Genomic DNA, 27,554 nt, shown 5'->3' on the forward strand with positions numbered 1-27,554 from the left:
GCTGTGCTGTCATGATATTCACCTGATCTCTTTCAAGAGAAATGGGAGTCTGTTGCAGCATGGACTGGCCCCTTGACCTGCAGGAATGGGAACCTGTTTCGGCACGGGCTGGCCCCTTGACCTGCAGGAATGGGAACCTGTTGCAGCACGGACTGGCCCCTTGACCTGCAGGAATGGGAACCTGTTTCGGCACGGGCTGGCCCCTTGACCTGCAGGAATGGGAACCTGTTTCGGCACGGGCTGGCCCCTTGACCTGCAGGAATGGGAACCTGTTTCGGCACGGGCTGGCCCCTTGACCTGCAGGAATGGGAACCTGTTTCGGCACGGGCTGGCCCCTTGACCTGCAGGAATGGGAACCTGTTTCTGCACGGGCTGGCCCCTTGACCTGCTTTTGTAAAATACAGTTTAAATACACACTGCAGACAGACAGACCATGACTTTGCTGCAGACCTTTTGAAAAAATACAAATAGTGTCATCTTATTATTATTTTTTTTAATTAGATAGGAACGGTTTGCATGCTGAGCGATCACATGTTCTCTCCCCCTTTGTTTTTTCATTTTAGTTTCCCACATATTAGGCGGGGATTTTTTTGTTTACAATCTAATTATAAAACCATCCAGCACTAATACAGTTACACTCTGAAAAACCCAGGCAGTCACTATCATTAGATTACTCTGTTTTACAAAAAAATGATTATACTCTCTGTAAGCCTCCAGGCAAACACGGGGAAAAGACTGAACACGACACGATGAATGTTGATACGTTTTAGATGGCGTGTGTAGGTTCAGACCCCCTTTTCAATTTCATTGGTTTTTGTTTGATCACAAATGTATTTTTTTCACACTAGATTTTGCATTGCAGAAACCTTATAAGAAGTTTTCAGAGAAGACTTTCTCCCAGTAGACAAAAACTAAACATAATTAAAGTGTTTCAATGGCCTGTAAGTAATTAAACAAATGAAATTAAACTAAACAAATGAGTTGTCACTAAGTAACAGAAATTATGGGTGTTTTTTCCCCCAGAAAATGTGTCTGGTACATGATACTACATTATTTTGCCAATGGGCATTTATTTTCATGTTTGAAAGCGATGCTCATCCCTTTTACGCTGTTTAGCGTAACTGCTGTCAAATCTTCCTTCCTCTCCTGTCGCGGAGAGCTTTCCAGACAGCACGCTGGCTCTCTGGTGTTTTGGATGCAGTGCCTCTGGTCTCGGGTGTATGATAATCCTCACTTCCCTTGAAGCCTGATCTTCAGATGTCAGCCTTTGTTCTGTCTTTGTGGGGGGTGATGGCTGACGGCTGGAGGCTGGAAGAGTCCAGCATTCCAGCATAGTACTTTCCCCAGGTGACCCCTTTCATCTTCTAAGAACCCTTTCAACCCCAAGCACATTGCCCCTCTGAAATCTCACAGTGACAGGTTGTCCCCTTTTTTCATTTTTTATTTTATTTTAAAAATAAAAAAACCTATTTGAAAGGGTGCAGTTTGCCTGCTTTGTTAAGGTTGAAATGTCTGCTAATCAGAAAGACATGCAGGTGTGCAAGTCAAGTCATTCATAACATCACATTCTTAGGAGCTGCCTTTCTCTCTCATTGGGTGATACATGATTCACTAAGCCGCAGCTCGCTCTCGTTCAGTTTGATCTACACCGTTGCTGGCTTCTTAACCCAAAACCAGTTTCACGAATATCCTAAAACTTTCTTATATTTTTATATTTCATGGGTCTTTTGAGAGTGATGATTGCAACTGAACTGCTCACGTTGCAACCTGTTCTTTGCTCTTGCTGTACATGTTGGATTCAGATCTGTGATCTCTCTCAGAAAGGCAAGAGGGAGGTAACAACACACGGAGTATTAGATTATTCCCTTGGGCTCTGAAGCACATGAACAGCGGGAATGCTGGATTGCTTTAGCTAAGCCTGCAGCTTTGTTAAGTTACTCTTTGCAGTTTGCCTCACTGCACAGGATTTATAAGGAAGGTTCAGCAGCACTGCTGACACAGGGACTGGCAGCACATTCAGCACTGCAGGAACAGGGGCGTGTTGGAGCTCAGAATCTGGAGCCAAGAAGTCCCAGGGGTTACAATTCCATCTTTGCTATTCGCTGGCCAATATTTAGACATTCGTGCACCACTAATACCTAGTTTCCACGAGCAGGGATTGAATGCCAATCTGAGCTGGTCTGGGTTCTCTTACATTCCTCCTGAACCCTCGTTGATAGAGTTGAGTGAAAAGATTCAGTTTCCATGTCATGCAAGTTTTTCGATGGATGTTGGCTGTTCTTTCCCAGCAAGCCTTGCGGCTAAGGTCGCATTATTTTGTTTACAAAATTGAAAGCCAAGCCCCTGAATCACAGCATTGGTAAGAGATTAAAGTGGAGGCGCTTAGTCCTCGCCACCCACAGCCTGCTGAGATCTGGCAGAACTGTACTCCAATCCAGCCAGCTGCGCTCAGATGGCAGCTCAGCCTTGATCTTCACCTCGAGACGTCCTTGACACGGAGAGAAAATGAAGAAGGAAATGGCAGACGCCCACCTGGATTGTCAGGAGAGGCAAGCGCTCGCGTTATGCGCCTGCTTGACGTGGCAGACAAAAAAAAGTGAGATGAAGAGCTGATAAGATGATAGAGTGTACAAAGTCCTTCACTGGAATGCACACGTAATCAACAGCTGTAAAACATTCCTATAGCAAGTCATTGTAATACTGAAAGAAACTGTTTTTAGCAAACATCTTTAAGATATTGATCAAGAATACTAGCCAAAACGTGTTGTGTGCTTTGCAATTTTCCCAAATTCTCTGCAGAGAATTATATATATTTCATAAGTGCAACTTCTTGTAAATGTTTTTGGTCATGATTTTAAATTGCCTCATTTCAGAATTTAGCTTTTTATCTTTAAGTATCAAACTTCAGGGGCTGGAAGCTAATCAAGGAAGGGCTGGTGGATTTTTCACCGCTGTTACACTTGCTGAAAATGTTAGACCACTTTGTGCTTTAATTGGGCATCTTAATAAAGTTCCAAAAAGTCTCATGCATTTTACCATTTGTGGCTATGGGTTCCTTTTCTCTTGAATTGTGTGTGGCCTATAAAGTCATCAATTTAATTAGACAATCACTAATTTGCCTATTTTGACTGTGGTTTGATTTCATATGCACAACAAATCAAAACTACAGAACCACTGGAGTGGTGTTCTAATAAACATGCACACTACTGTACATCTTGTATCACTGTGGCTCCCAATGTGTTTACCTTCCCATGTTTCCCCTGGGCAGTGAAGAAGACATGTGCCCCGACGGACTTCACCTGTCAGAACGGCCAGTGCATCCCTGCCAGGTGGCTCTGTGATGGGGAGGCAGAATGCTCCGATGGATCTGACGAGGCAGGATCCACGTGCAGTAAGTGACAGTCTCAGGAATACTTCCTTCCATGCAGTCTGGCACCTTGCTCAGGACCAGTACATCTACGATACGCCAAAAACTTGATGAGCACAGTTCCTTTACTGAGGTCTTATACAGCAGGTTATGGCGAAGGCGCAGTAAAGTGGGCGCAAGTAATCAATGCAGCTTCGTGTTCGGGTTGATAATTAGAAGTGTTCCCTCATAAAGTCAAGTGTCTCGGGTAACGTCTTCGTCATTCTTCACGTCCTCGGAGTTCAGCCCCAATCCTGCCATCCTCTTCCCCTGTCGGTCACTTCAGACCTCCACATCAAAGGGAAATCTTTGCTTAAACTGGTAACAAAGAATGGGTCTGGTGGTGGACAGGATGCTGTAGTGGGGTTCTGCAGTGTTCAGCAGATTGGTGAGGGATGGTGGTGGACAGGATGCTGTAGTGGGGTTCTGCAGTGTTCAGCAGATTGGTGATGATTGGGATCTTCTGACACACATACATACAAGAGTACAGTGAGTAGCTGTGTCATTACAGCCCTGCAATGCCAGTGTTGCTTGGAGATTTACCTTGAGAGACTTGCAGCAAACCAGTTATGAAATATTAAAGGGTTTTCAAGAAACTGAAGTACTGAAAGGCTGTCGGGTGTGTGTTGATTTGAATTTTAAACCTGTGTTGCATTGTGCCCAGTATACTGGACACGGAATTGGTTGTACAAGTCCAGTGTACACACAACACAATAAAAACACGTGTGGTGAGAGTTTAGTTTAGTTTATTCGCTGTGCTGGTCCCAAAACCGTATCAGAGGAAAAGAGACAAGGCAAGAGAAGATTCAAACCCTTACTCTTCAGAGAAGGTAGATGAAGGTCACGTTTCCTTCATTACCCCACGATGTGGTCTGTGGTGCTGGGAGATGAGAAGGATTCTGGAGCTGATGGGTTCAGCTATGTGTTGGTCCAGTCTTCTGCACTCTCCAGCTGGGTAGAGCAGCAAAAAATAATACAGACCTTGTCCATCTTTAACCACCCAGATCAAAACAAATACTGTGGTGTAGTGTACACTCAGGGCCGCCTTTGCTGACAGCAACCAACCAGCTGCTTCCCCTAATGACTGACATGCTTTGCAGCCAGTAAGATGCTTTGACCCCAAAGACGCTGCTGAGATGCAATGACTGGGAGGAGACTTCCTGTAAGGCAAGGCAAGCAAACAGAGCTTTCTTTTATTCCAGTGTGACGCCATGTGTTAAAATGAGAGTACATGGCTGCTATAACATGCCTTTCTTCCAAAACTGAGCCCTTCAGTACATGGTGAATACAAGTACTCTGCAGGAAAGAGTCGTGGAGTTATTTTACAACCAGTTTAAGAGTGGCATTTAAATTCCCACCACTGGACCATAATGCATGCTAGAATGCTGGAAGATGGAATAAACTCAGATTCAGACACGTGATTCTGTAATCCAAGCCTTTGCTACACCACAAGCTTACTATTAAATAAGCAGCTTCTCATTTTAAACACAGTGCTGTGCCTCTTTAGAGGACAAAGCCTTGCACACACCAGCTAGATATTATCATAGCCCTGATGAAGATGATGGCACAACAGCGATGACAGTGAGCTATTGGTTTTATTATGGTTTCAACATGAACTAGACAATGAATTGATCGCATCCAGATTAGGCAACAGAATTAAAAAGATAACCGAATCAATCACTTTACCATCTCCTTAATGTAAACACAGCAATTCAGGAAGCTTATAATGTGCGACTTTCTGTCGACAATTAATCAAAACTGTATTAGTCTTCAGATAGCCCACCTGAGCGCACATAATAGCCATCTAATCATGTTATGAGAGCAGACTCATAACCTCCTCTTATAACACATGGATAACTTGCACCTGCTGTTTTGGGTTAGTCATACTCTTAAACATTTACTGTAGGTTTTTTTTTTTTTTTTTTTTTGTGTGTTCTGTTTTAAATGAACACTGGAATGTAGCTAGGTTCAAACCACCACAATTTATTTGGAATCCACATTCTCTTAAACTGAAGGAACATAAAGCCACTTTGTGGCTTGGAACTTGGCTTCAGGAGACTAGGTTTCAGGCCCCTGCACGGAACACCAGAGGAGATTTGGGGTATGAACGAACAAAGCTGCCTCAAACTACAGACTCAGGGCAACACCGCCACACAATGGGACTGAACTATCACAGCTGTGTTTAGGGGTGCTTCTTAAGCTGAGGGAGCACTCGGCCGCTTGATTTCGTTACAACTTTGCTGTATCAAACCATGAGGTGGCCTGAAACCTAGTCTCCTGAAACACCACAAAGTCTCTCCCTCAGCATTAGTTCCTGGAATCTTGCTGACTAGAGGTGCCCCTGTACCCACTTGTGGAAAGCCATGGTACCCTGGTGCTGCACACCAGATCTCCCCAACCTGCCATGAGTATGCTGGATACAGTAGCTTGCTGAAATGCCCACATGTTGTAATCAACATATCCAGTGCTGTATGTCTTGACAGATCTGTAAAGTGCATGCTGTGTACTACTCCTCACAGGAATCAATCACTGGCTCCACTGTGATTTTCACAGGGAACTGATTACGAGTTGGGTTTCCTCTTGGTTATTAACTGCCTGTTTCCTTTCTCCCCTGATAGGCCGACAGACGTGCCCGCCTGAGAAATTCAACTGCGGGGGCTCCAGTAATAAGTGCATCTCGTTGTCATGGCAATGCGACGGGGAGACAGACTGTGAGACCGGCATGGATGAGGCTGAGTGCCCTTCAGGTGAGGGTGAGAGAGAGAGAGCTGCGAGATCACAGCAGCCACGTTCTAGTGAGAATCAGAAACAAGCACAGAATCAGAACCCATTCCGGAGAAAGAGAGAGAGACAAAGAGCATAATTACACTATTAAATGAGAAAAGGTGGGTGACGCTACAGAGCGGTTTGGAGCTTGCACTGCACAGGGAGGTTTCTGTGTGAAGTGTTCCCATCAATCAGAGCTGCAGTACGGTGTGCTTCAGACCCGGCCGCATCCGAGTGATCAATCTTTCGGAAAACCCACGGTTTCTGTCTCCCCAGAAAGAATTGCAGATCATCATATTAAGTGTGTTCTGGGTAAATAACATACAAATAATAATAATAATAATAATAATGCATCACCAAGCTTCTTTTCACACTGACGACATGCACCCCAACACTCCCCTCAGCCCAAGCACTCTGTCACCAGCTCAGGGCAAGCATTTCCAGAAAGTCTAATCATTTGACCATGAAACCAGGACGCTAAAAAAAAATACATATAGATTTTTGTGTTTTATTTATTTATTTATTTATTGTTGTTGTGAGTCTGCTATTGATAGCTTCATTTCCAGAACTTGATAAAGCTCCCAAATAAACGTCGCCCAGCAGAGTCCCTGCAGACCTGAGCCGGAGGCATGGTTCTCTTAACTGAGCAGTGAGAGTCATGCTTTAGGTGGAGAGTCCCTGATGCGTTTTCATTGTGAGGAATGCTTGGTGTCTGTTCCCGTGCTGGTTTCAGTGTGTGGAAGGTGTGGGTCAGGGAAGTGGCCGTTCTTGTGATTGCTCCTCTCTTCTCTGGAGCCTCTTGGCACTCTGCACTTGCTGTGTCTGTGCACAGAACGGAATGGAAAATCCAGTGCATCCCACCAGTCAGCTACCTGATGTGAGCCGGCAGCAATCTGGAACAGCCTAGTGGAAAAGCTTGATGCCCCGCTGTCAATGCAATGAGCCACTCCACTCTGAACAAAGCCTTATCTGAAGTTTTCAAACAGCTCTCCCATGCATGACTCTTAGCAAGAACACATCTTTCTACAGCACGCACTGCTGTCATACTGGATGCATACTACATAATACCTCTTTAATTATAAACGCCTAACCCTTCTTCCGTTCACTCTAGCTGACTTGTGGGATGTACGTGTTACTGTCTTAACCAAGGTCTTGCATTGGTGCTTTTAATTTCAAATTGATTTCAGGGTGGTGGTGATGATGACAGTTTCTGGATGTGTAGAGTATAAGCAGTCTGCTCTTTCCTCTTGTATCCATTGCAGTGCACAAGTCAATGAGACATCGTGTATAATGTATGGATTGGGGGTCGATGGAGCAGCAGTCCATGAATTATTGAGTAGCCAGGCAGCATGCAGTCTCAGGGACATCACGCCCTCTGAGAGCAACACTGTCTCTCTAAGAGGTGCAGCCTGGATTCACACTCTAGTTACACAGCAAGGGGGTGGGTCTGCTCTTCAATTGATCTACACTTGTGTAGATCCTTGGAAATAGGAAATTAAATACAGTGCCTCCAAGTCTCTGTAGGGTTTTTATATTACATTAAAAATACATCAGTATTTAGTTAAAGAAGAAATGAAGCAGGGGTAATTTGTTTGCAGCAACCCCCCTCCAACCCAGAACTGCTCCCAGACACCAGCATTCAGAATCTCCTTGGTTTCAAATACTACATAGAAATGGCTGTGGTTTAATAAGCATGTGTGCTCGCTGGCAGTGGGTTTCTTTTGAACAGAAATAATAACAATACCCCAAAATCAGAGCAAGAGATGGGAGAGATTTTAACAAAAAGCAGCCTCTGCATGTGTCTATGAATAATGCATGTTCTCATGTGAATGAAAACCTGTCAGAAGACAGACTGCACCTTCCCTGGTGGCACCATGCAGCACACATCCCCTCCCGTGATCAATCCCCGGCTTCGAAACTCTACAGAGCCGTGGTCCCCCAGGCTCTCCTTGTTTCTAATGCATGCGCTTCTCTAAAATGAATTACTTTTGCTAATTGACTGGGGGAACAAATTATGCATGCAAAACCCTGAGACAAGGGCTTTATTGACTTTGAAAACGCTTAAGGTTTAACCTCTCAATTTGCAGAAACACAGAATCATTTCCGTTGGACTCGGAAGGATTAGGTGATCGTCCGTGTAAGGGGGTTTCTGGAGAGTAGGCTGCCCTGTCAGGGTCTGGCCGTTGGGATTAGAGATAAGAAGCTTGCTCCTGCAGTCCCTGCTACTCCTAAGAGAGGCATAAGCCCCTTCAATGAACTCATTAAATGAAAGAGTGCGGCAATCCCTTTCCTCCCATTCTCTGAAATGTCCCAATCTGTAAACTAGATGCAAACCTCACAAGGCATTACTCTTTTTTTTTTTTTAATGTTTGAGATGTTTTCAATATTTCATGCATGAACAGGTTAAGTAGAGCTGCTGTGCTTCAATGCAACGCTATCCATTCTGACACACACTGCAGTACACTGCAAATTATCCGTTGTAATGGGATTCCAATACACAGATGAGTCCAGGAGTCGCTGCAGACTCGCAGGGACTGTTGTGGTGGCAATCCTCCTGCTTCGGTGCTATTCCCGAACTTCTCATTTCTAATATGTTGGAACCTCCGTATTCTCTGTCGCTAAAATTTGCTTAACAGAATAGTATAGGGAGCTCTCCGTATTCCACAGAGGCCGAGAGCGAGTGGTCTCAATGTCTTTTATAAGGACTTTTATATGAGTTTAAATAGATAATTCTACTGCCCTGTAACACCTGTAAGCCACCTTGGATAAGGGTGTCAGCCAAATAAATATTAATAATAAAAACAATACAATTTCCCTTCACTAGGGTATTGACACTGTGCGTGTTCAGCTGCTTTCTGCAACACTGTTAAATTTGAGAAAAACTTAAGGAAAAAACTAAAGGGAAATTAAACGGACGGTGTTTTATGTGTCTTGCCACTGGGCGTAGAGCTTAATTCCCAGTTAAAACACAAGCTATGCCTTTGCAGAAACCTTGAATGACACAGGAATTCAATATTTCCTCTGCAAAAGACTCTCTGCCCGGTCAATTGATCCCTGAGGGACTCCAATACCTGCGCTCCAGCGTTGAGGAGAGGCGTGGGCTGCAGCCATGGGGTTGTACCTGCAGTTAAACGCAGTCAAAGTGAAAAGTTTTACCAGGCAGATGAAAGGGCAGAGGCAAAGCGCTGAAGCTGATTTAGGACGGGGGAAATGGGTTTTAGTTCCCATCCTCGATCTGTCTTCAGAACTCGCAGTACAGTACAGTGTGTGTGTATTTGATATGTTGGCTTGGCTTAGATTGTGATTTTTATAATACCCTGATACTCCATTATGATAAAATGCCATAACTGAGGAAGTCTGATCCTCCTTACGAATTCCAGTCTAAATGCAGTAAACCCGCAATAGTCTGTCGGTGTCACGCTTTTACCAGCAAAGTGGTCAATTCCTAATCTTGCGAGGTGTGTGGCTTTGCGTGTAGGAGTGCGACGTTTTCTAAGGGAGCTTTTTTCTACAAGGATGTTGGTTGAGCTTGAAAGAGTGTTTCGTCAGTCTTCAAAAGTAACTGACTGGTCTGGATTCCCACCCTTGTTAAGTGGTGTTGTTTTCGACTCTTCGTTTCGGTTATATGGGCCAGTGTAAAGGGCTGCAATATGAAATGGTGTGTTTAAGAGTTAAAGAAAAATCTAAACCCGTTGTAATCAGTTGTGATTTCAGGAGTGTTACCCTTGCTAAACTGAAATCACTGCAGCACAGCGGTCAGAGGGGCCCTTAGTTCAAAAGCATCTGGTCAGAAAGTTCATGGGAAGTTTTTTTCCACCGCTTACTTTTACACATACAAGCGTGATTTAAGTGTCGATGAGGATGTCAGATCTGACTGCCTTTCCCAGCCCGGATTCTGCTCTTTCAGAGGCACTTCGTGTTTAGAGGCACTTCGTGTTTAATGTTTAATAGAGATCTGACTGCCTTTCCCAGCCCGGATTCTGCTCTTTCAGAGGCACTTCGTGTTTAATAGAGATCTGACTGCCTTTCCCAGCCCGGATTCTGCTCTTTCAGAGGCACTTCGTGTTTAATAGAGATCTGACTGCCTTTCCCAGCCCGGATTCTGCTCTTTCAGAGGCACTTCGTGTTTAATAGAGATCTGACTGCCTTTCCCAGCCCGGATTCTGCTCTTTCAGAGGCACTTCGTGTTTAATAAAGTGCTCTTTAGGACGCACTTGGTTCCCAATGCATTGTAAACGCTTGGTTTCCTGAAAAAAAAGTAACGCTGATGGGTTGAATCAGTCTGTCTTTGACTTTAACAGGATCCACAGATCAGGCTGACATCACTCTGACTGCTGCGAGGCAAACTGCTTGAAGGGTAGCAGGGTTGTAGTGACTCGTGCACTGGATTCTGGGGGGGTTGCAAGGGGGGAGGACAGGGACTGTTGAGACACGAATGGCAAGGGGGCTGGTGGCTGTGACCTGTGACCTCGAGGTCATGGGTTCATTTCCTGCTCATGTCTGCAGTGAGTGCTAATCATTTCCATTTGCCTACAATCGGGGTGCGGTGGGAGGGGGTTCTACAGCTCACTTCTTATTGGATGCCCACAGGTCTCTCCCACAGTTTGTGGCACTAATTGAACAGGAACTGAACCCAAACCTCACACCCCTAGAGAGTACCCTTCAAAGGAAAGGTTGCACAGCCTCTGGATAGACTGAGGTCTCCTTCACTTCCTATCCAATGAAGGAGTATTTAATAGTGTACTGTAAAGTTCCCAATACAAGCTCATTCCTCAGTGAATGCCTGGTGGTTAGGACACCGCCTTGTATTAAAAACAGTATAGTGGTTCCCTGCTTCACATCAGTACTGACAGTGAAACCATGCTTGGAACCCAAGACTGGCATTGCAGCTCAAATAACACTACTGTCTGCAATATCCTGGCTTTCTGTCAAGCTACTGTTTGGAGCCTTGGTTACAGGTCTAAACCCTTTTCTAATCTTTACCTTAAACACTGAGGCAGCCTCAGTATCTTGTGACTTACTGTATGATAGATCGCATCCCTGCAGCTCTGTTAAGTGTGTAGTGTATTTCAAGAAGTTATTCCCCATCCTTATTCATAACTGTAACCTTCCAGGCCAGCGGTCACCTGCCGTCTCGGCAGAACATCAATACAGTAGGTTACCCTGGTAACGCATTCACATCCCCGTGGTGATTTGTTAGGCTTTTATTGGTTTAATGGCATTGATGCTGGGGCAGTTTTTTCTTCTTTTTAGCCCTTTCTTGATGTGAAACTCTTATAAAAGTTTGCTATGGTATTTTCTGCAGTTTCCCAATGCTTTTCCTACGGGTATACTATGCATTTCACCCTGCACCCTGGTGTGCCCTGTTTCTCAGCATGCTTTACCATATCTCACTGGTCTTTACAGTACTTCCCTGTGCTTTACTATGCTTTCACTGTGCATCGTTACTGTAGGAAACTTTTGTAAGAGTCATTCATGATAACTAAATGAATCTGCTCTGTACAGCCCAAAACCTTGTAGAGATTTGTATAAACTTTGTTTATAAACAGCTCTCTAGAGAGGTGCAGCCATTTCCAGACATTTAATAATAATCATCATCATACTAATAACACCTCGACCTAGTCCAAGCATTTTCTTTTCTTCACGCAAAATGAACAAAATGCTTTGGAATCCATTTTCTTACCTCGTTTTAGAACTAGCAACATCCGTCGTCAAGGTGTTCCCCTTTTATTGAGAGGGCGAGATCTGTGCTTTATATTGTTGATAGTTGTGTTTTTATCTGTCTGTCAGTCAGTGATGGTCCAGTTCAGTGTGCTCTGAAGCCCATGCGTTTCTCTGACTTGCCATTGTGTTCTATTGCATTGTCGTACAGATAATACCACCTTTCAGGTCAGCCTGTTGTAGGGATAGCACTGCGCTTGCCTCCTGTTCTCTTTCTGCAGCTGGTGTGCTTGTGGTGTAATTGGAATAATGATCTACTCTCCAGTACACGGACCCAGGAGAGTCCAGTTCTTTGTTTTGAATCTTGTTCATGCTCTTGTATGTTCTCATATTTTTCATGTCTAATGATGCATTCACATATAGATATAAAAAAGAAAAATGATCACAATAATGCCCTGTTTCCATAAGGATTTGTGGCTTTGTGTTCCCTCATCTTAAAGAATAGTGAGAAATAGTAAAGCATATTAATAAAGACAGCAAAGCAGGGTAAACTATGTTAAGAGTGTGATCATGAGAAACTATGGTTGAGAAAACTACAAAAATTCTGTGCAAATGCTGTATTAAGCCTGTATGAGGGACTGTCTGTATCCTGCAGACATGAAGCCCTGCCCCTCCAGCGAGTTCCATTGCCGGAGCAGGAAGTGCATCGCCCCCATCTTCGTGTGCGACGGGGACGATGACTGCGGAGACGGGAGTGACGAGGAACGCTGCTCGGAACCCGCCTGCGGCCCCTTGGAGTTCCGCTGCAACAACTCTGCCTGCATCCCCCAGCTGTGGAGCTGCGATGGGGACCCCGACTGTCCGGACCGGTCAGACGAGTCTATTGAGCGCTGCGGCCGCCGGACCAAGCTGGACAAACCCCGCTGCACCCCCGGAGAGTTCCAGTGTGCCAGCGGGGAGTGCGTCCACCTGAGCTGGAAGTGCGACGGAGACTCGGACTGCAAGGACAAATCTGACGAGAGCAGCTGCCGTAAGCTCCCGTTTTTATTATTTCGGTTTAGATGTATTAATTGATATTGTAGCACTGGATGAAACTGCTGTCAGACAAAGAAGGCAGTCTTGACAACGGAGCCGGAAGTAGACGGGCACAACTGCAGATTGTTCTGGACGTTGCGTGTCACGGGCACGCATTAGGGCCTCTCTTTGTTGAGTTGATCTTTAACCTTTACAAAGAGGTTGGTGGCTTGTTCTCTACAATCTACAATGTTACTAAGCTTCTGGGATGGTGCACAGGTGTCCTAGGTTGCTAAGCAACAATGAGAAGGAGCCCCTGAATGAATGCCAGACATGCTGACTTCAGCTGAAGATGGAAGGATGCTTTCAGCCAGTCTGAGCAAGCTTAAAGTGTCTCATCCTGGTCAGAATCTGAAGCATATCATTCATTCAAAGTGTGATTCAGTGAAGACTGGTTGTTATTATCATTTATGCAGTAACAGCTATGAAAGAGATAACAATAAATTACAACATCACCTCTAATCGGCTCTTTTAAAACCTACTGGTTCTGAAATTTATAAATTTGGTTAGAAGGAAGGGTTCACATTAGAGGAAAGGGCCTTTGTGTGTCATGTGACTTGTAGGACACGCCCCAGGGGAGTGTCGAGGGTGTGGTTTCCTCTGAGGGACTGCTGTGATACCTGCAATTCATGTTCCTTTAAACATTTAATATAACCAACTCCGAGGCAACATCTGACTATCTGTGATCCACCCTCGCGCCTCTTCTAGGGCCTCTGCTGAACGGCTGCTGCTACAGAACGTGCAAATTGCTTTGGGGCGCAGTGCCCGGTGCCGAGCAAAAACAAATTGGGTTACTGCCGATTTAACAATCATTTGGTTTCAAATAAACCCAGCTGAAACGAGGCAGAGACGGGTTTCATCTGAAATGCTGTGCTGAAAGAAGGTGCTACACAGTTAAGGGAGATATGCAGCTGACAATTTGAGTTCATATAGCCCCGTTATGATTACTTGTAGCATTTTAAATCTGATAATAGCACTTTCCCTTTTAACATTTTTTTGTACCTCTTTTAATGCAGTTTGAATTTTGGCGTAGAAAAAAAAAACGGCACGCTGCATCCAAATGTCACGCAGCAGGTTTCTTAAAGAAATCATGAGGTATAAATGTTCTGCAAGTGTAAGAAACGTGATTTGATGTGTAATAAAGTAACAGATCTTTTTTTCTAATGTAAGCCCTTGTGACGTGCCGGCCTGATGAGTTTCAGTGTGGGGACGGCTCCTGTATTCCAGGCATGAAGCAGTGTGACAAGGCACACGACTGTCCGGATTACAGCGACGAGGCAGGCTGTGTGAATGGTAAGTGACAGAACTGTGCTTCATGGACTGTGGAACCATGTTGGGTATTGGGTAACGAAGCTTCTGTAATGTATTTCCATGTCTCTTGCTCTCTCTGTCTGTGTCTCTCTCTCGCTTGCTCTCTCTCTCTGTCTGTCTTATTCTGTCTCTCTCTCTCTCTCTCTCTCTCTGACACCTCAGTGAGCACGTGCAACGGACCGGCAAGCTTCCAGTGCAACAGTGGCGAGTGCATTGACAGCAGCAAGGTGTGCGACTCTTTCAAAGACTGCAGAGACTGGTCTGATGAACCCATCAAGAAATGTGGTAAGATTGTTTTTATAATTATTTACATGCGTTACATGTTCCTTGTCAACTTTCCACCACTGTTTTTTACACCCAAATGGGACAATAATATATATGGCCGTCGTGAAGGGCCAGGATGGCTCAGGCTGCATCTTGGGATTGCAGTGTGCATCTGTTTTGAGATTATTCCTTGAGAATCCTGCCAAGCGGGCACACCTCCTGTCAGCCCAAAATGAGTCAGACCTGCCAGATACTGCACTATATTAGCGATTGGTATTGTAATAACAAACCTGGGAAGGGGAAGACTATTTATTTAACGGTACTGTTTGTCCAATCCTTCTACCTGGGCAGAGGCATCTGTGCACAAAAAAAAAACTTCTGGAAGAAAGCCGCAGTTAGCATGAAACGAGCGCTGGTACAGCAGGATTGTGTAATTTAGCAAATCCATATTTATAGAAAAATAAAAAGATCTCTGCAAGAATCCTTTGAAAGCCTTGCCTAACTGAGTTATTACTAGAGCTCAGGAAGACTGCTCTTTATCAGTCTCTGTTGCAGTGAACTCATCTCAATATTGAGCCTGTTTTGTGCATGCTGATTAACTAGATCCACTTTATGGACCACAGTGGTCAGGTTACGACCAACAATAATGACTTTTGACAGTCAATCACTCGCCCTGAAATAATGACTTCGGACTGCTCTGCAAAGCAGCACAGGGGTACACTCCAGATTTAATTTATATGTATGTGTTCACTTAAATATTTGGCAAATTTCCAGAATCTTGTAGTACAGTCTGATCAGGGCAGGGGCTTACAATCCATTGTCCTCCTCTTTGAGAAATGGATCTCTGTCCCCCCCCCCGGAACCTCTTGAGAACAGACTTCATCACTGCCTCCTCCCGTACTCTCAGGAATACCTCCTGTCAGTTGCTGTGTCTTGCATACCAAAACGCGCTGGAGATGCTGATCGCTGTCCTCTTGTTCCCCCTGCGCAGGCTTGAATGAATGCGCTGTCAACAATGGCGGTTGCTCCCACATGTGCACGGACCTGCGGATCGGCCATGAATGCGAATGCCCCGCGGGATACAAGCTGCTGGACAAGAAGACTTGCGGAGGTAATTGAAATGCAGGCAGTGGCTGCCCTTCGCTGTTCAAACTGTTGAAACAAAGGCTGCAGCCCTTGTGACTGTGGCCCCCTCCCCCTACCCTCCCTGCCCCCCGCTGCGCTGATCCGAGTGCCGTTACTGATTGATTTCAAATGTCCCTTTCAGACCTAGATGAATGTGAGAATCCGGACGCATGTGATCAGATCTGCATCAATTACAAAGGAGACTACAAGTGTGAGTGCTACGAAGGCTATGAGATGGATGCCGTGAGCAAGACCTGCAAGGCAGTGGGTAAGGCATCCCAAGTGACAGGCTAGCTTGCAAGGATACAATGAGGTCGCTCTGTCAGTCTGAAAGGGAATTCATATTCACACACAATAGGGTATTTTTCAGATCTTCTTTCTGGAAAGATGTATGCATTCACTGGCAAAGTTCACAGTTGGATTTGCAAAATCCGACCCTATTTGAAAGCATTATACTGTACAGTGCATTGAGATACTGTATATTTAATGTACTATGAAGCTGTACTGCTGTTTACAGTATTAAACCCTTTCCATCATACTGCAGCTGGATCTGTTTTTCCCTCCAGCTATTAACAGTAGTGAAGTGCTGTTTGTAGCCTGTGTGGCTAATTGTGAAGCCATTCACTTATTCATCTTATAATCAAGTCATTATGTGTGGCAATCCAGCCAATTAAAAACATTGCTGAAAGTACATTTGTAAACCCAGTTGCATGTTATGTATCATCATCCTCCTCACGTAACCTGTGCTAGTTTCTATTCTGTTCTGCATGAGAGATTTGTATTGAAGGGTTATTTAAGTGTGTGTGCGCGTGTGTGTGTCTGCCTGCATGTGTTGGGAGTCTAGGTGATTTTGTCATGGGATTTATTGCAATCAAAGAGGTTATGGGTGAGTAGACTAATCCCTCCCTAGGGATTTGCTAAACAAGTAAATAAGACTCTTTCCCCTCCCTTCAGGAACAGCACCTAAAACCACAGACTTGATGCTGCCAGGTAGGAGCTGATAATACAAACCAGTGCTGAGCAGAAAATTCTTTCCACTCTCCCTTGACTTGCCCTTAAACAATAGCAGTCTTTACTAATTAGTGCACAGATCAGGTGTTTTAATCTGCATGCTTTCATTCTGTCTTTCCTGGAGCTCCTGTTTGTTCTCGCTGTGTCTCATGAATCAATGGTTAATGGCATTTTGCTGGCACGTTTACATTGCTTTCCCAGCTGTGAACGTCTAATGCTGTTGTGATTTTTTTTTTTTTTTAATGTAGTTATTTTCCCCCCTAGGGAAGAGTCCATACCTGATGTTCACAAATCGGCACGAAATCCGCAAGATAGACCTGGTGAAGAGGGATTACACCCAGGTGGTCTCCATGCTGAAGAACGCCATTGCCCTGGACGTTGACGTGGCCACCAACACAGTGTACTGGTGTGACCTGTTCCAGCGCAGGATATGCAGGTAGAACCAGGGGCAGGACCCTGCTCCTCTTACTGCTACCACAAACCCAGTCATGAGAACATCAAACATGTACGAACAGGAGGAGGCCGCCCTGCCCATCAGTGCTCCACCGGCTCAAAGCACAGTAGCTTGGAAATCTTCAAGCTTTGTAAAGTCTTCTAGGATCCCAGTGATTTCAGGATCAGTAACATGGCTAGGTGACTCATTCCATACCAACCCTCATCACTCTGTCCTCTGGTCCTGGTTTCGGGGCTGTTTTTAAAGTGTCGGCTAGGGATTTACCCCTTTGTTCTAAGACGTGAAGTTCGAAGCATTTCCAGGATATCCAGCTTCTGGGTAACGCAGCAATGCAAAACCTCTATGCAGACTTTTCTTTTCTAATTTGGTCATTACATTTGCTTGTTCATGGGCATTTTATATAACGCAGGCTTTCTGTGTGGATCCACACTTTGTAAGTGAAAGTCTTGTGTGTGTTAATTGTTGCCCTTCGCACAATACAGGTCCAGGTTTTCCGCTTGTTTTTGTTGAGAAATTGACAAAGCACGTTATTTCTTTTGAACATTTTCAGCTTTGACAACAATGACAGGAACTTACTGAATGGACCACATGTTTAACCTCTCCATTTAAGAAAGGTCACTCTCAGCAGCACAACAGCCGCAAAAGAATCCAGTTTAAGTACAGTTCTGTCTAATTGGGGCTTCTTTGTGTGCTGTCAGAAGCTTGCTGCCTGTCAAACACCAAGGGAAGCCAAATGCCTTGTAAGAATGAATACTCTGCCATGCAGATTAGTACTGATCTCATAAATGATATGCGCATAAACAGTCTGCTGAAGAGCAGATATTTCAGGAGAGTGATCTCCCAGGGATCCACAGCGTGAATAAGGATCAAGAGCAGCTATTTCATGAGAGTGATCTCCCAGGGATCCACAGCGTGAACAAGGATCAAGAGCAGCTATTTCATTAGAGTGATCCCCCAGGGATCCGCAGCGTGAACAAGAAACAAGAGCAGCTATTTCATTAGAGTGATCTCCCAGGGATCCGCAGGGTGAACAAGAAACAAGAGCAGCTATTTCATTGGGGTGATCTCCCAGGGATCCGCAGGGTGAACAAGAAACAAGAGCAGCTATTTCATTGGGGTGATCTCCCAGGGATCCGCAGGGTGAACAAGAAACAAGAGCAGCTATTTCATTGGGGTGATCTCCCAGGGATCCGCAGGGTGAACAAGAAACAAGAGCAGCTATTTCATTGGGGTGATCTCCCAGGGATCCGCAGCGTGAATAAGTAGAAGCAGGCTGACTGGGGTGTTTGTTCTGGCTGGCACGGCTCCATCTTTCCTGCAGACAGCACATTGTAACAGCAGTGAAACAGGGCTCGCTTATTTGCACAGGCGTCAAATTGCCAAGTTGATAGCAAGCCGGAAAATATGAAGATGTGTAAACATCTGCAGTTTGTGATCCCCAGCCTCAAATGAAGTAAATGTATTCTGCACAGCTAGATCCAGCGGGGCATGTTTTCTCTCTTCTCATTGTGCCACCAGTCTGTGTCTAATACAGCACTGCTTCATTTTATACCCTCAGATCAGTCAGCAGAGGAAGACTAACAGCAGCAAAGGTCACAGCTATTGTTGAGAAACTCATGCAATTCATGCACCTTATCTTAATCTGGTTTTGGTTTTACTTCACATCCAAACCCAAACTGAAAGCTAAACATGTTTTTTTCACAGTGAAATATTTGTATTTATTCATTTAGAAGGCATAATTCCCAGGGAGAGAATTGAAGTGAATGAATGGCCTTTTATTCAAGGTTAAAACCGCTGTTAATATAGTCTAGATGCAAGCAATGACAAGTCAGTATCCTCATTGGTTGCGTGCTGTAAGTAGTGTCACAGCCCCACTCGGACATGCTTGATGTATGGTGCTGACTTGCCGTGTTCCACTTTCCTGCATGTTGTTCTTCTCTTCACAGCCTCTTTAAAACTGGGACAGAGCCTCCCTAAAAATAGGGATCTCAGAGGATCTTCCTACACTAATAATAACTTCAATTAGAGCAGAGGTGCTGGCCTTCATACTTTTAACAAAGTTCGCCCCCAAAAAAGTCTCATGCATTTTCTGCCCTGGAATGGGATGAATAAGGCATATTTTTTTAAATCCGCATACATACACTTCATACATATCACCACCAAAGCTATAATCGGGAAACATTGGTATGCTGGTAAATACGTAATACAGTTACTGGCATATCAATGCCTTTTTAAAATATTGTTGTGACTGTGCATCTTTCAATCTAATCTCACACCCAGGTCCTCAGTCGTTCCTGGTTTTACTTTGTTCTTAGACGCACTGGAACTTGTTCCCTGTATATTGTGACCATTCAAGCGCTTAATAAAACACAAAATGAATTAAACTGTTATGAGATTACTGTCGTGTTCCTATCCCCACATACCGTATTGCTTCCTAACGAGATCTTTCTAGAGGTGGACGCTTCCCCACCACACCAAAAGATGCAATGTGGCAATGTGCAGTGTCTGTTTCTCACGCTGTCTGGCTTTACCGTTCCAGCGCCTACATCAACAAAGCCAGGGACTTGTCCCAGCAAGTGACCCTCATCGACAGCTACCTGCACTCCCCCGAGGGCCTGGCCATGGACTGGGTCCACAAGAACATTTACTGGACCGACTCGAGGAATAAGAGCATTTCTGTGGCCACTGCTGACGGGAAGAAGAGGAGGACGCTGATCACTAGTGAGCTCGGCGAGCCGCGGGCAATAGCAGTGGATCCAAAGCAGGGGTAGGTGTGAGCCCAGTGCCTGAGGCAGGGCACAGTGCTGGAAACAGGGTTTCATTAGGAAGCAGCTGGAACACAACAGCTCACAAGTATTTGCTAACCATGGCTGGTATTCTCTACTTCTGGAAAGAAGTGCTCATTAGAGCCGGGACTAATTAGAACCACAATCCAGATACCGCCATACTTTGTAGTTGCACTGTCGGTACAGTACTGGAGTCTCTTTGTAGTTGCACTGTCGGTACAGTACTGGAGTCTCTTTGTAGTTGCACTGTCGGTACAGTACTGGAGTCTCTTTGTAGTTGCACTGTCGGTACAGTACTGGAATCTCTTTGTAGTTGCACTGTCGGTACAGTACTGGAGTCACTTTGTAGTTGCACTGTCGGTACAGTACTGGAATCTCTTTGTAGTTGCACTGTCGGTACAGTACTGGAGTCACTTTGTAGTTGCACTGTCGGTACAGTACTGGAGTCTCTTTGTAGTTGCACTGTCGGTACAGTACTGGAGTCTCTTTGTAGTTGCACTGTCGGTACAGTACTGGAGTCTCTTTGTAGTTGCACTGTCGGTACAGTACTGGAGTCTCTTTGTAGTTGCACTGTCGGTACAGTACTGGAGTCACTTTGTAGTTGCACTGTCGGTGCCACTACAAACACTTATTGTAGTGGACGTGCTGCCAGGACTAGTTTCATAAAGCAAAACTTAGTCATGAGTTATATCAAGTTCTTTCTGAATAAATAAAGCCTTCCATTAATGAAGCTGTTCTAGTCTGGTATTAAAGAAGCAACAGTCTAGTTTTATAGAAAATCAAACAATATTTTTCATATGGCTCAAAGCTTTCTTATTGATTTTTTTCATGAATTATGAAAAAACTAACACAAAGTCCTTGCTGAAATGTGTTTGAGTTGTGTTGGTGATTTTCAGGCATTCCAAATCACTAATGTAAAGCAGCGATTCCTGCCTGTGTTTGCAGTGCACACTGGTAACTTGCTGGTGGTTTTGATTTTGCAGGTTCATGTACTGGTCAGACTGGGGGAACCCAGCCAAGATCGAGAAGGCTGGGCTGAACGGAGTGGACAGGCAGGTCCTGGTCTCCCACAACATAGAGTGGCCCAACGGAATCGCACTGGGTAAGGACCCGTGGAAGGGGGCTGTGGATATCTGCTGACAATGCCACATAGGTGCCCAAACACAATCTCATCTTCATCTGCTTGGGGATTTGTGTCACTCGTTGATTTATTTTTGTGTTACCCACATACCCTCTGGATTGTATTTTAACCACTAGATCCTTTCTAACCAATCAGAGTCCTAATTCCTAATATATACTGTGTCCCCATGCACTGCGGTTCTTGGTGTGTTGGTAGGTTCTGTAATAGAACCAGAATCTAAAAAACATCCCCTCATTGCAACATCTTTGGACACCGGCAGAAGAGATTTGTGTTAAATAGTCAGCTTGATTTAAGGTAATGAAATGCTGTCAATTCTAACGGTCTGTTGGAGTGAACTTCTTTTGAGGGTCATTGTCTACAAAGTAATGGTTTACAATAGCAACAGTTTGTATTTTATATGCTGTTAACTGGGAGATAAACACGATTGCTCATTATGGGTTCCCTTGCTGTGATATGACCGGTGATTGCTCGTTATGGGTTCCCTTACTGTGATATGACCAGTGATTGCTCGTTATGGGTTCCCTTGCTGTGATATGACCGGTGATTGCTCGTTATGGGTTCCGTTGCTGAGCAGAGGCTTGTGTTTCAGATTTGCTGAGCAGGCGTGTGTACTGGGTTGACTCCAAGCTGCACCTGATCTCCAGTGTGGACTTCAGCGGAGGCAGCAGGAAGGTCCTGCTTTCATCTCCACACCACCTGGGTCACCCATCCGCCCTGGCAGTGTTCGAGGTAATGAAGGGGGCTGAGAAGGGTAAAGCAGGACCAGCGGGGGCATATTGTCAGATGGGATCCAGTTGTTGAATGGCAGCCAGGACTGAAATTAGATTGAAACCCCTTGGTGGTCAGGAGAGCGTAACAGATTTCAGGTAGGAAGTCAGGTTGGTTCAGCATTAGCAGTATGTCAATCTCAGTAGCATCACTGCCATGCACCGTGTCTGTGGCCTTGCTAATAGAAAATTATTTGAATGCTTAAAAATGCTGATTAGGCATATACTGTAGGTTTGCGCTATTTTCTGATCATCATGGCGTATTCCAATTGGCTGTGTATTGTCAATATCTCTCCACGACACCCTGCAGGAAAAAAGGGAACAATTAGACCCTGTACTGTCACTGGTGTCAACACATGTTGCATTTTTGCCCAGCTGTTTTTTAATTAATATTCATGCTAAAAAGAAACCAATAAACATATTAAAGTAACACGTTTAGACAAAAGTGTTTTGACGAGAAGTCTTTGGGCTAAATTCTCAATTTATTTATTTCTTTACTCAAATTTGTTATTGGCACAATTTTTTAAGGAGAAACATACCCAATAAAAGCATCAAACCACAAATAAACAACGAGTTTCAGTTTCAGTTTTTAGTTCAGAGGCTCAAATGAAATATTGAGTCATTTCTTATTTGTTTTTTCGATTGGTATGTTTTTTTTTCCCCATTCAGAAAAAAATGCCACTAATGATGATTAGGAATAAATATACTTTGATGCAATGTTTATGTAGACTGGCTGTTTAGTCTTAGTTAAACAGACCCAACATCGAGCCGAGAGTGAAGACATTCCCTCGTTCTGTTTTAGTTGCCCTTCACATGGCTGATGAGGATGGAATCCTCATGTAAATCGAGCTGTTTGAGTCGACACAGTTTCCCTGAAGCCTTGATGTGTTGAAAGGATCTGGCATAGATTCCGGTTTGATATGCAGCATTGATATGCAGTGTCTCTCTGGATGAGGCGTTCCTCCCTATAATATCAGAGCCTTCATTTCCATCTGTCGCTGCCCGCTCAGCATTTTTGACAGTTCTGTTTCTTCTTGCAGGATAGGGTTTATTGGACAGACCTTGAAAACAAAGCCATTTACAGCGCCAGCAGGCTCACCGGACACAATGTTTCCACGCTGGCGGAACACCTGAACAACCCGCACGATATCGTTGTGTTTCATGAGCTCAGACAGCCCAAAGGTAGGAGTCTGCACCCAGGAATTATATTTTTGGACCTCAAAACATAACCAGTTGGGCATAGGTTCAGAGAGACGGGCCGCGCTCTTTACCTGGGGCAGAGAGACGGGCCGCGCTCTTTACCTGGGGCAGAGAGACGGGCCGCGCTCTTTACCTGGGGCAGAGAGACGGGCCGCGCTCTTTACCTGGGGCAGAGAGACGGGCCGCGCTCTTTACCTGGGGCAGAGAGACGGGCCGCGCTCTTTACCTGGGGCAGAGAGACGGGCCGCGCTCTTTACCTGGGGCAGAGAGACGGGCCGCGCTCTTTACCTGGGGCAGAGAGACGGGCCGCGCTCTTTACCTGGGGCAGAGAGACGGGCCGCGCTCTTTACCTGGGGCAGAGAGACGGGCCGCGCTCTTTACCTGGGGCAGAGAGACGGGCCGCGCTCTTTACCTGGGGCGGAGAGACGGGCCGCGCTCTTTACCTGGGGCGGAGAGACAGACCAGTGTAAAAGTGTACTACATTCTTTCGTTTTAGGGTTAGGCTGATTTTTAAATCTTTAGCTCAGTATTCAAATTCTCTCCGTTGGCTCTGCCTGAAAGAATTTGACACACCGATCATATTGTTTAAGTTCTTTTTGCCACGGTCCTGGTATTTGGAGACGAGGGAAGGGAAGCTGATTTTGTTGTCTTCCTTTGCAGCTCCAGACAGCTGCAACGTGGGCTCTGTACCGAACGGTGGCTGCGAGTACCTGTGTCTCCCTGCACCCCAGATCACAGAGCACTCCCCTAAATACACGTGCGCCTGTGCGGACGGCATGGAGCTGCAACCCGACATGAGACACTGCCAGACTGGTAAGGGTGTGTTTTTAAAGCACTCAGTGTCACTATTCATTCACTCACCAGCAAGCAGCATGTTGAACTCCCTGCTGCTATTATTGAATTATGTGGTTTAGTTCAGATAGTCTGAACAGCGAGCATTTACTGTACTCAGGAAGAACCATATAAACTCTGCCATCTCTGAAAGATCAGGAAGAACCATATAAACTCTGCCATCTCTGAAAGATCAGTAAGAACCATGTATTTTGGATGATTTTTGCTGTAGGAAAGCAATAGTTTGTATGCTGTTCAAAAACTCACTTTGTCAGGCCGCCTCGCCCCCAGCTACCGCTTTCCAACAATGTGGCAGCCAATTGTGCTAATGAGGAGGCAGCACAGTGCTGGCGTATTTAAAGCAATGCACTCCTCCGTTCTGCAGCTACAGGTGCTAGTATAATCCGGGAATGGTGACGGCCTTCACTGGTGTTGCTGGCCACTGTCCTGCTTTGTATCAGCTGCACACTTCGGCAGTGTCCTGCTCTCCTATTCTATACCTTTTCATTTGTTTTAGTTTTTTTCTGTGTGGCAGGTGCATCCTGCTTTTTTTTTTTTTTTTTTTTTTTTTTTTTTTTTGTATCAATTACATTCAAGTATATTAAGAAGAAAATCTGCACTAAAAACTTGTTTTGGTTAATAACTTTGCAATAACATGAAATATTACAAATAGCTGAAAAAAAGTAGTATTGGACACATTTTTTTCATTGAAAATAATAAAAATAAATAAATGTCATTCTCATTTGAGAGGTCATCATGCTTTTGCGTCTTCCAGAAGTCCCCCTATATAAAACTAGAATCCGTCCTCATATGAGACGGCCGTGGTTAACTGGCATTGCTGCACACAGTAATGGGAGATGATTAGGAGATTGTTCTTGGAGAACAGTGTTAAATATTCATGATTTACTCCATAGGTGTCCCCACAGTGAGAACAAAAACAAAACCAAAAACCACCACTACAACCACCTCCAGCACTACCAGACCAGCGACCATCCCAACTACCGCCCTCCACACAGCCAGCACAGCTGCCAGCCGCCCTGCCCCCTCCCAGCCTCCTGCTACAGTCCCAGAGGAGCTCAGCGAGCGCACCACCCTGCCACCGGCCAACCAACTGAGAGAGAACAGCAATCTGTCACATCAGTGTAAGACCTGTTTGTGTCGTCCCTGATGAAAATGTACCCTTTTTGTGTAAAACATAGCTGTTACTTTGCACCTACATTTTGCAGGTATACTGTCCACTGCTGCAGTGAGGAGGTGGTGTGCTGCTTGAACGATTGTCCAAGTTACACAACACCTGCAGCCTCCCCAGCAGGTATTCAGGCTGCTAATGGCCATTTGTCAGGGTTACTCTGAACCAGCAAGCTGATGTGCGCAGTTAATAAGCTGGACTGAACAGCAGCTCCCCACCATCTGGCAGCAACAATATTATTTTCATCTTTTGTGTTTTTTGGAACAGAAAATTCAAATGGCTGATCAGTAGTTTCGAACTAATTTGAAATACCAGTTTATCTGGGTCATTTTGCAGTCGCTTAGACTATAAATCGTCTGTGCTTTACCGTGCTGGTTTTTACAATGCTTCAGCATGCTTTACCACACTTTGCCATGTCTGCGATTTCCATCTTACTCGACCGCAGTAAACTGCAGTAAGTGATTAGCGATGTTTTCATTTTAAATACAAGGGCTGCAACAGCAGAGTTATCAGACGCACACACAGAAACACACAAAGCTCCTCTAAAGCTTTAAGCTTTAGCTGATGTTGCCACTATTGCAATATGAAAAGGAAGATGCAAAGAAGCTGTAGCTCTAGGGCATCTCTTGAGAGGCTGCGGGAGAGCACAGACCAGTGAGAGCAAAGCGGCGATGGAGAGGAGGTTTCGAGACGAGCTGCACGGAGCTCCTTGGCCATGCGGAACAGCAAGCAAGCTGTCGATATCGTTGTGTGGCAAATGAAGAGCAACAAAGGAGACGATTGTATTACACCCATGCATCCAAAAATCCTGTTTTCTGTTGCGAACGGTTGTGTTGTATTGTGATACTGCATGTCATTTACAGTGTCATGCACCTAGTCTCTGACGCTCTGTGAGCGCTATTGCACATGAAAACCACAACGCTGAAATAAAGGATACACTGATGGATTAAAGGGTCGATTGTGATGTACAGGAAATCAAAAGTAACCACCTCATCTCAGATAACCGGCACTGTCTTGACATTCAGCGCATTCATTATCGTTAGAGTGGTGAGGCCTATCAAAATGTAGCCTAATCAAAATACTTTACATTTACAAACCGCAGGCGATAGCATAGACTTCTAATGAAGAAACTAGAGTACATCAATATTTATAAGACTAGTTTTATTAAAAGTAGCCAGGAGGCTGTGAGGCTCTAATCATAAAAACAGGTACCTGGAGGCTGTGTAATTGAAAACAGATCAGGCTGATAACTGCTCTGAAGTGATCTGCAGGCTGTGTAATTGAAAACAGATCAGGCTGATAACTGCTCTGGAGTGATCTGCAGGCTGTGTAATTGAAAACAGATCAGGCTGATAACTGCTCTGGAGTGATCTGCAGGCTGTGTAATTGAAAACAGATCAGGCTGATAACTGCTCTGGAGTGATCTGCAGGCTGTGTAATTGAAAACAGATCAGGCTGATAACTGCTCTGGAGTGATCTGCAGGCTGTGTAATTGGTCTCAGACTTGATAAAAGCTTTGAGCTTTCCAGATTTCGAAGTCTGAGTTGTGTCTGGAATTGCTGTGTATTTATATAGCAGTTATTAGTTACAATGTTATTATGCATAGGTACTTAATGTGTAAACGTTTGATATCTGTAAGCACACAATTGTATCAAAATAGGGTTATAGAATGCAAAACAATGTAGACATTAAGTACATTGTAACTACGCATAAAAACATTGTAATTATGTACAAGTACACATGTGTTTACTGCAGACTACAAATTATCAGCAAACTACTCCTGAGTATTACCAGTATCACACTGTATTCATGCAGTAAAATGAATCGCTGAAACTTGGTTTACTACGCTACCTTTGCACTGCTCCAGCACGTTGCATTCTCCCGCGCTTTTACTTGTGCACTGGCTCAGCACAGCACAGCACCAAGGCAGGTGCAGCGCACGTTTCTGTGTGAAGAGGGGAAAGGATAGCAAGTTCTCTCTGCTGTGATGTTAATAAACACCGATCTGCTTGCAGGGATCCTGTGATTGTGATTTTAATAAACACAGATCTGCTTGCAGGGGTACTGTGTTGTGATGTTAATAAACACAGATCTGCTTGCAGGGATCCTGTGATTTGTGGTGTTAATAAACACCGATCTGCTTGCAGGGATCCTGTGATTGTGTTTCTTTCTGTTTCAGCTGGGGGTGAGCAGCATCTTCTCGGAACCAGTGTCACAGTGGCAGTGATTTGCATCATCATTCCTATAGGTTTGTACCAATAGAATATTGCAGCCTGGGCCTTTCTGAAAAGCAAGGTCCAGGCAGAGACAGGAGAGCTGTTTCTTGTTGATTGTAAATATCCCCAGAGTTTCCAAGTCTAGTCTCCTTTGAAAGAAATACACTAGCATTCCTGGCCAGACAAGAGAACAACATGTTCATTTGGCAGCATTCGTTTATTTCAATGCCCAAATGGAACCAGTATTTTAAATTTAATATTAATTATGCTTTTCAAAAGAACTCTGTTGTATTTAATTCCTACTGAGTTCTCTGCTGGTGTATGAATCCACATGAATGAGTAGATTTGCTAA

The 27,554-nt window shown here is 44.7% G+C and overlaps 1 protein-coding gene across 5 annotated transcripts in view; it reads left to right on the top strand.

The window, feature by feature from the left end:
- Nucleotides 1-27,554, top strand: part of lrp8 (low density lipoprotein receptor-related protein 8, apolipoprotein e receptor) — a 54,953-nt gene that overhangs the window by 22,923 nt on the left and 4,476 nt on the right. For 2 of the 5 annotated variants that reach the window (XM_041278458.1, XM_041278460.1), the window contains exons 3-18: nt 3,269-3,391; nt 6,025-6,153; nt 12,489-12,863; nt 14,078-14,200; nt 14,381-14,503; nt 15,474-15,593; nt 15,750-15,875; nt 16,562-16,597; nt 16,883-17,054; nt 19,612-19,839; nt 20,842-20,960; nt 21,589-21,728; nt 22,807-22,948; nt 23,627-23,779; nt 24,712-24,939; nt 27,166-27,234. In XM_041278458.1, coding sequence (XP_041134392.1) covers nt 3,269-3,391; nt 6,025-6,153; nt 12,489-12,863; nt 14,078-14,200; nt 14,381-14,503; nt 15,474-15,593; nt 15,750-15,875; nt 16,562-16,597; nt 16,883-17,054; nt 19,612-19,839; nt 20,842-20,960; nt 21,589-21,728; nt 22,807-22,948; nt 23,627-23,779; nt 24,712-24,939; nt 27,166-27,234 — 2,406 coding nt within the window. The remainder of the gene's footprint in view (nt 1-3,268; nt 3,392-6,024; nt 6,154-12,488; nt 12,864-14,077; nt 14,201-14,380; nt 14,504-15,473; nt 15,594-15,749; nt 15,876-16,561; nt 16,598-16,882; nt 17,055-19,611; nt 19,840-20,841; nt 20,961-21,588; nt 21,729-22,806; nt 22,949-23,626; nt 23,780-24,711; nt 24,940-27,165; nt 27,235-27,554) is intronic. The other 3 variants (XM_041278461.1, XM_041278463.1, XM_041278462.1) reach the window with 2 other exon arrangements.

The sequence above is a fragment of the Polyodon spathula genome, chromosome 18, assembly GCF_017654505.1.
Source record: "Polyodon spathula isolate WHYD16114869_AA chromosome 18, ASM1765450v1, whole genome shotgun sequence".
NCBI lineage: Eukaryota > Metazoa > Chordata > Actinopteri > Acipenseriformes > Polyodontidae > Polyodon > Polyodon spathula.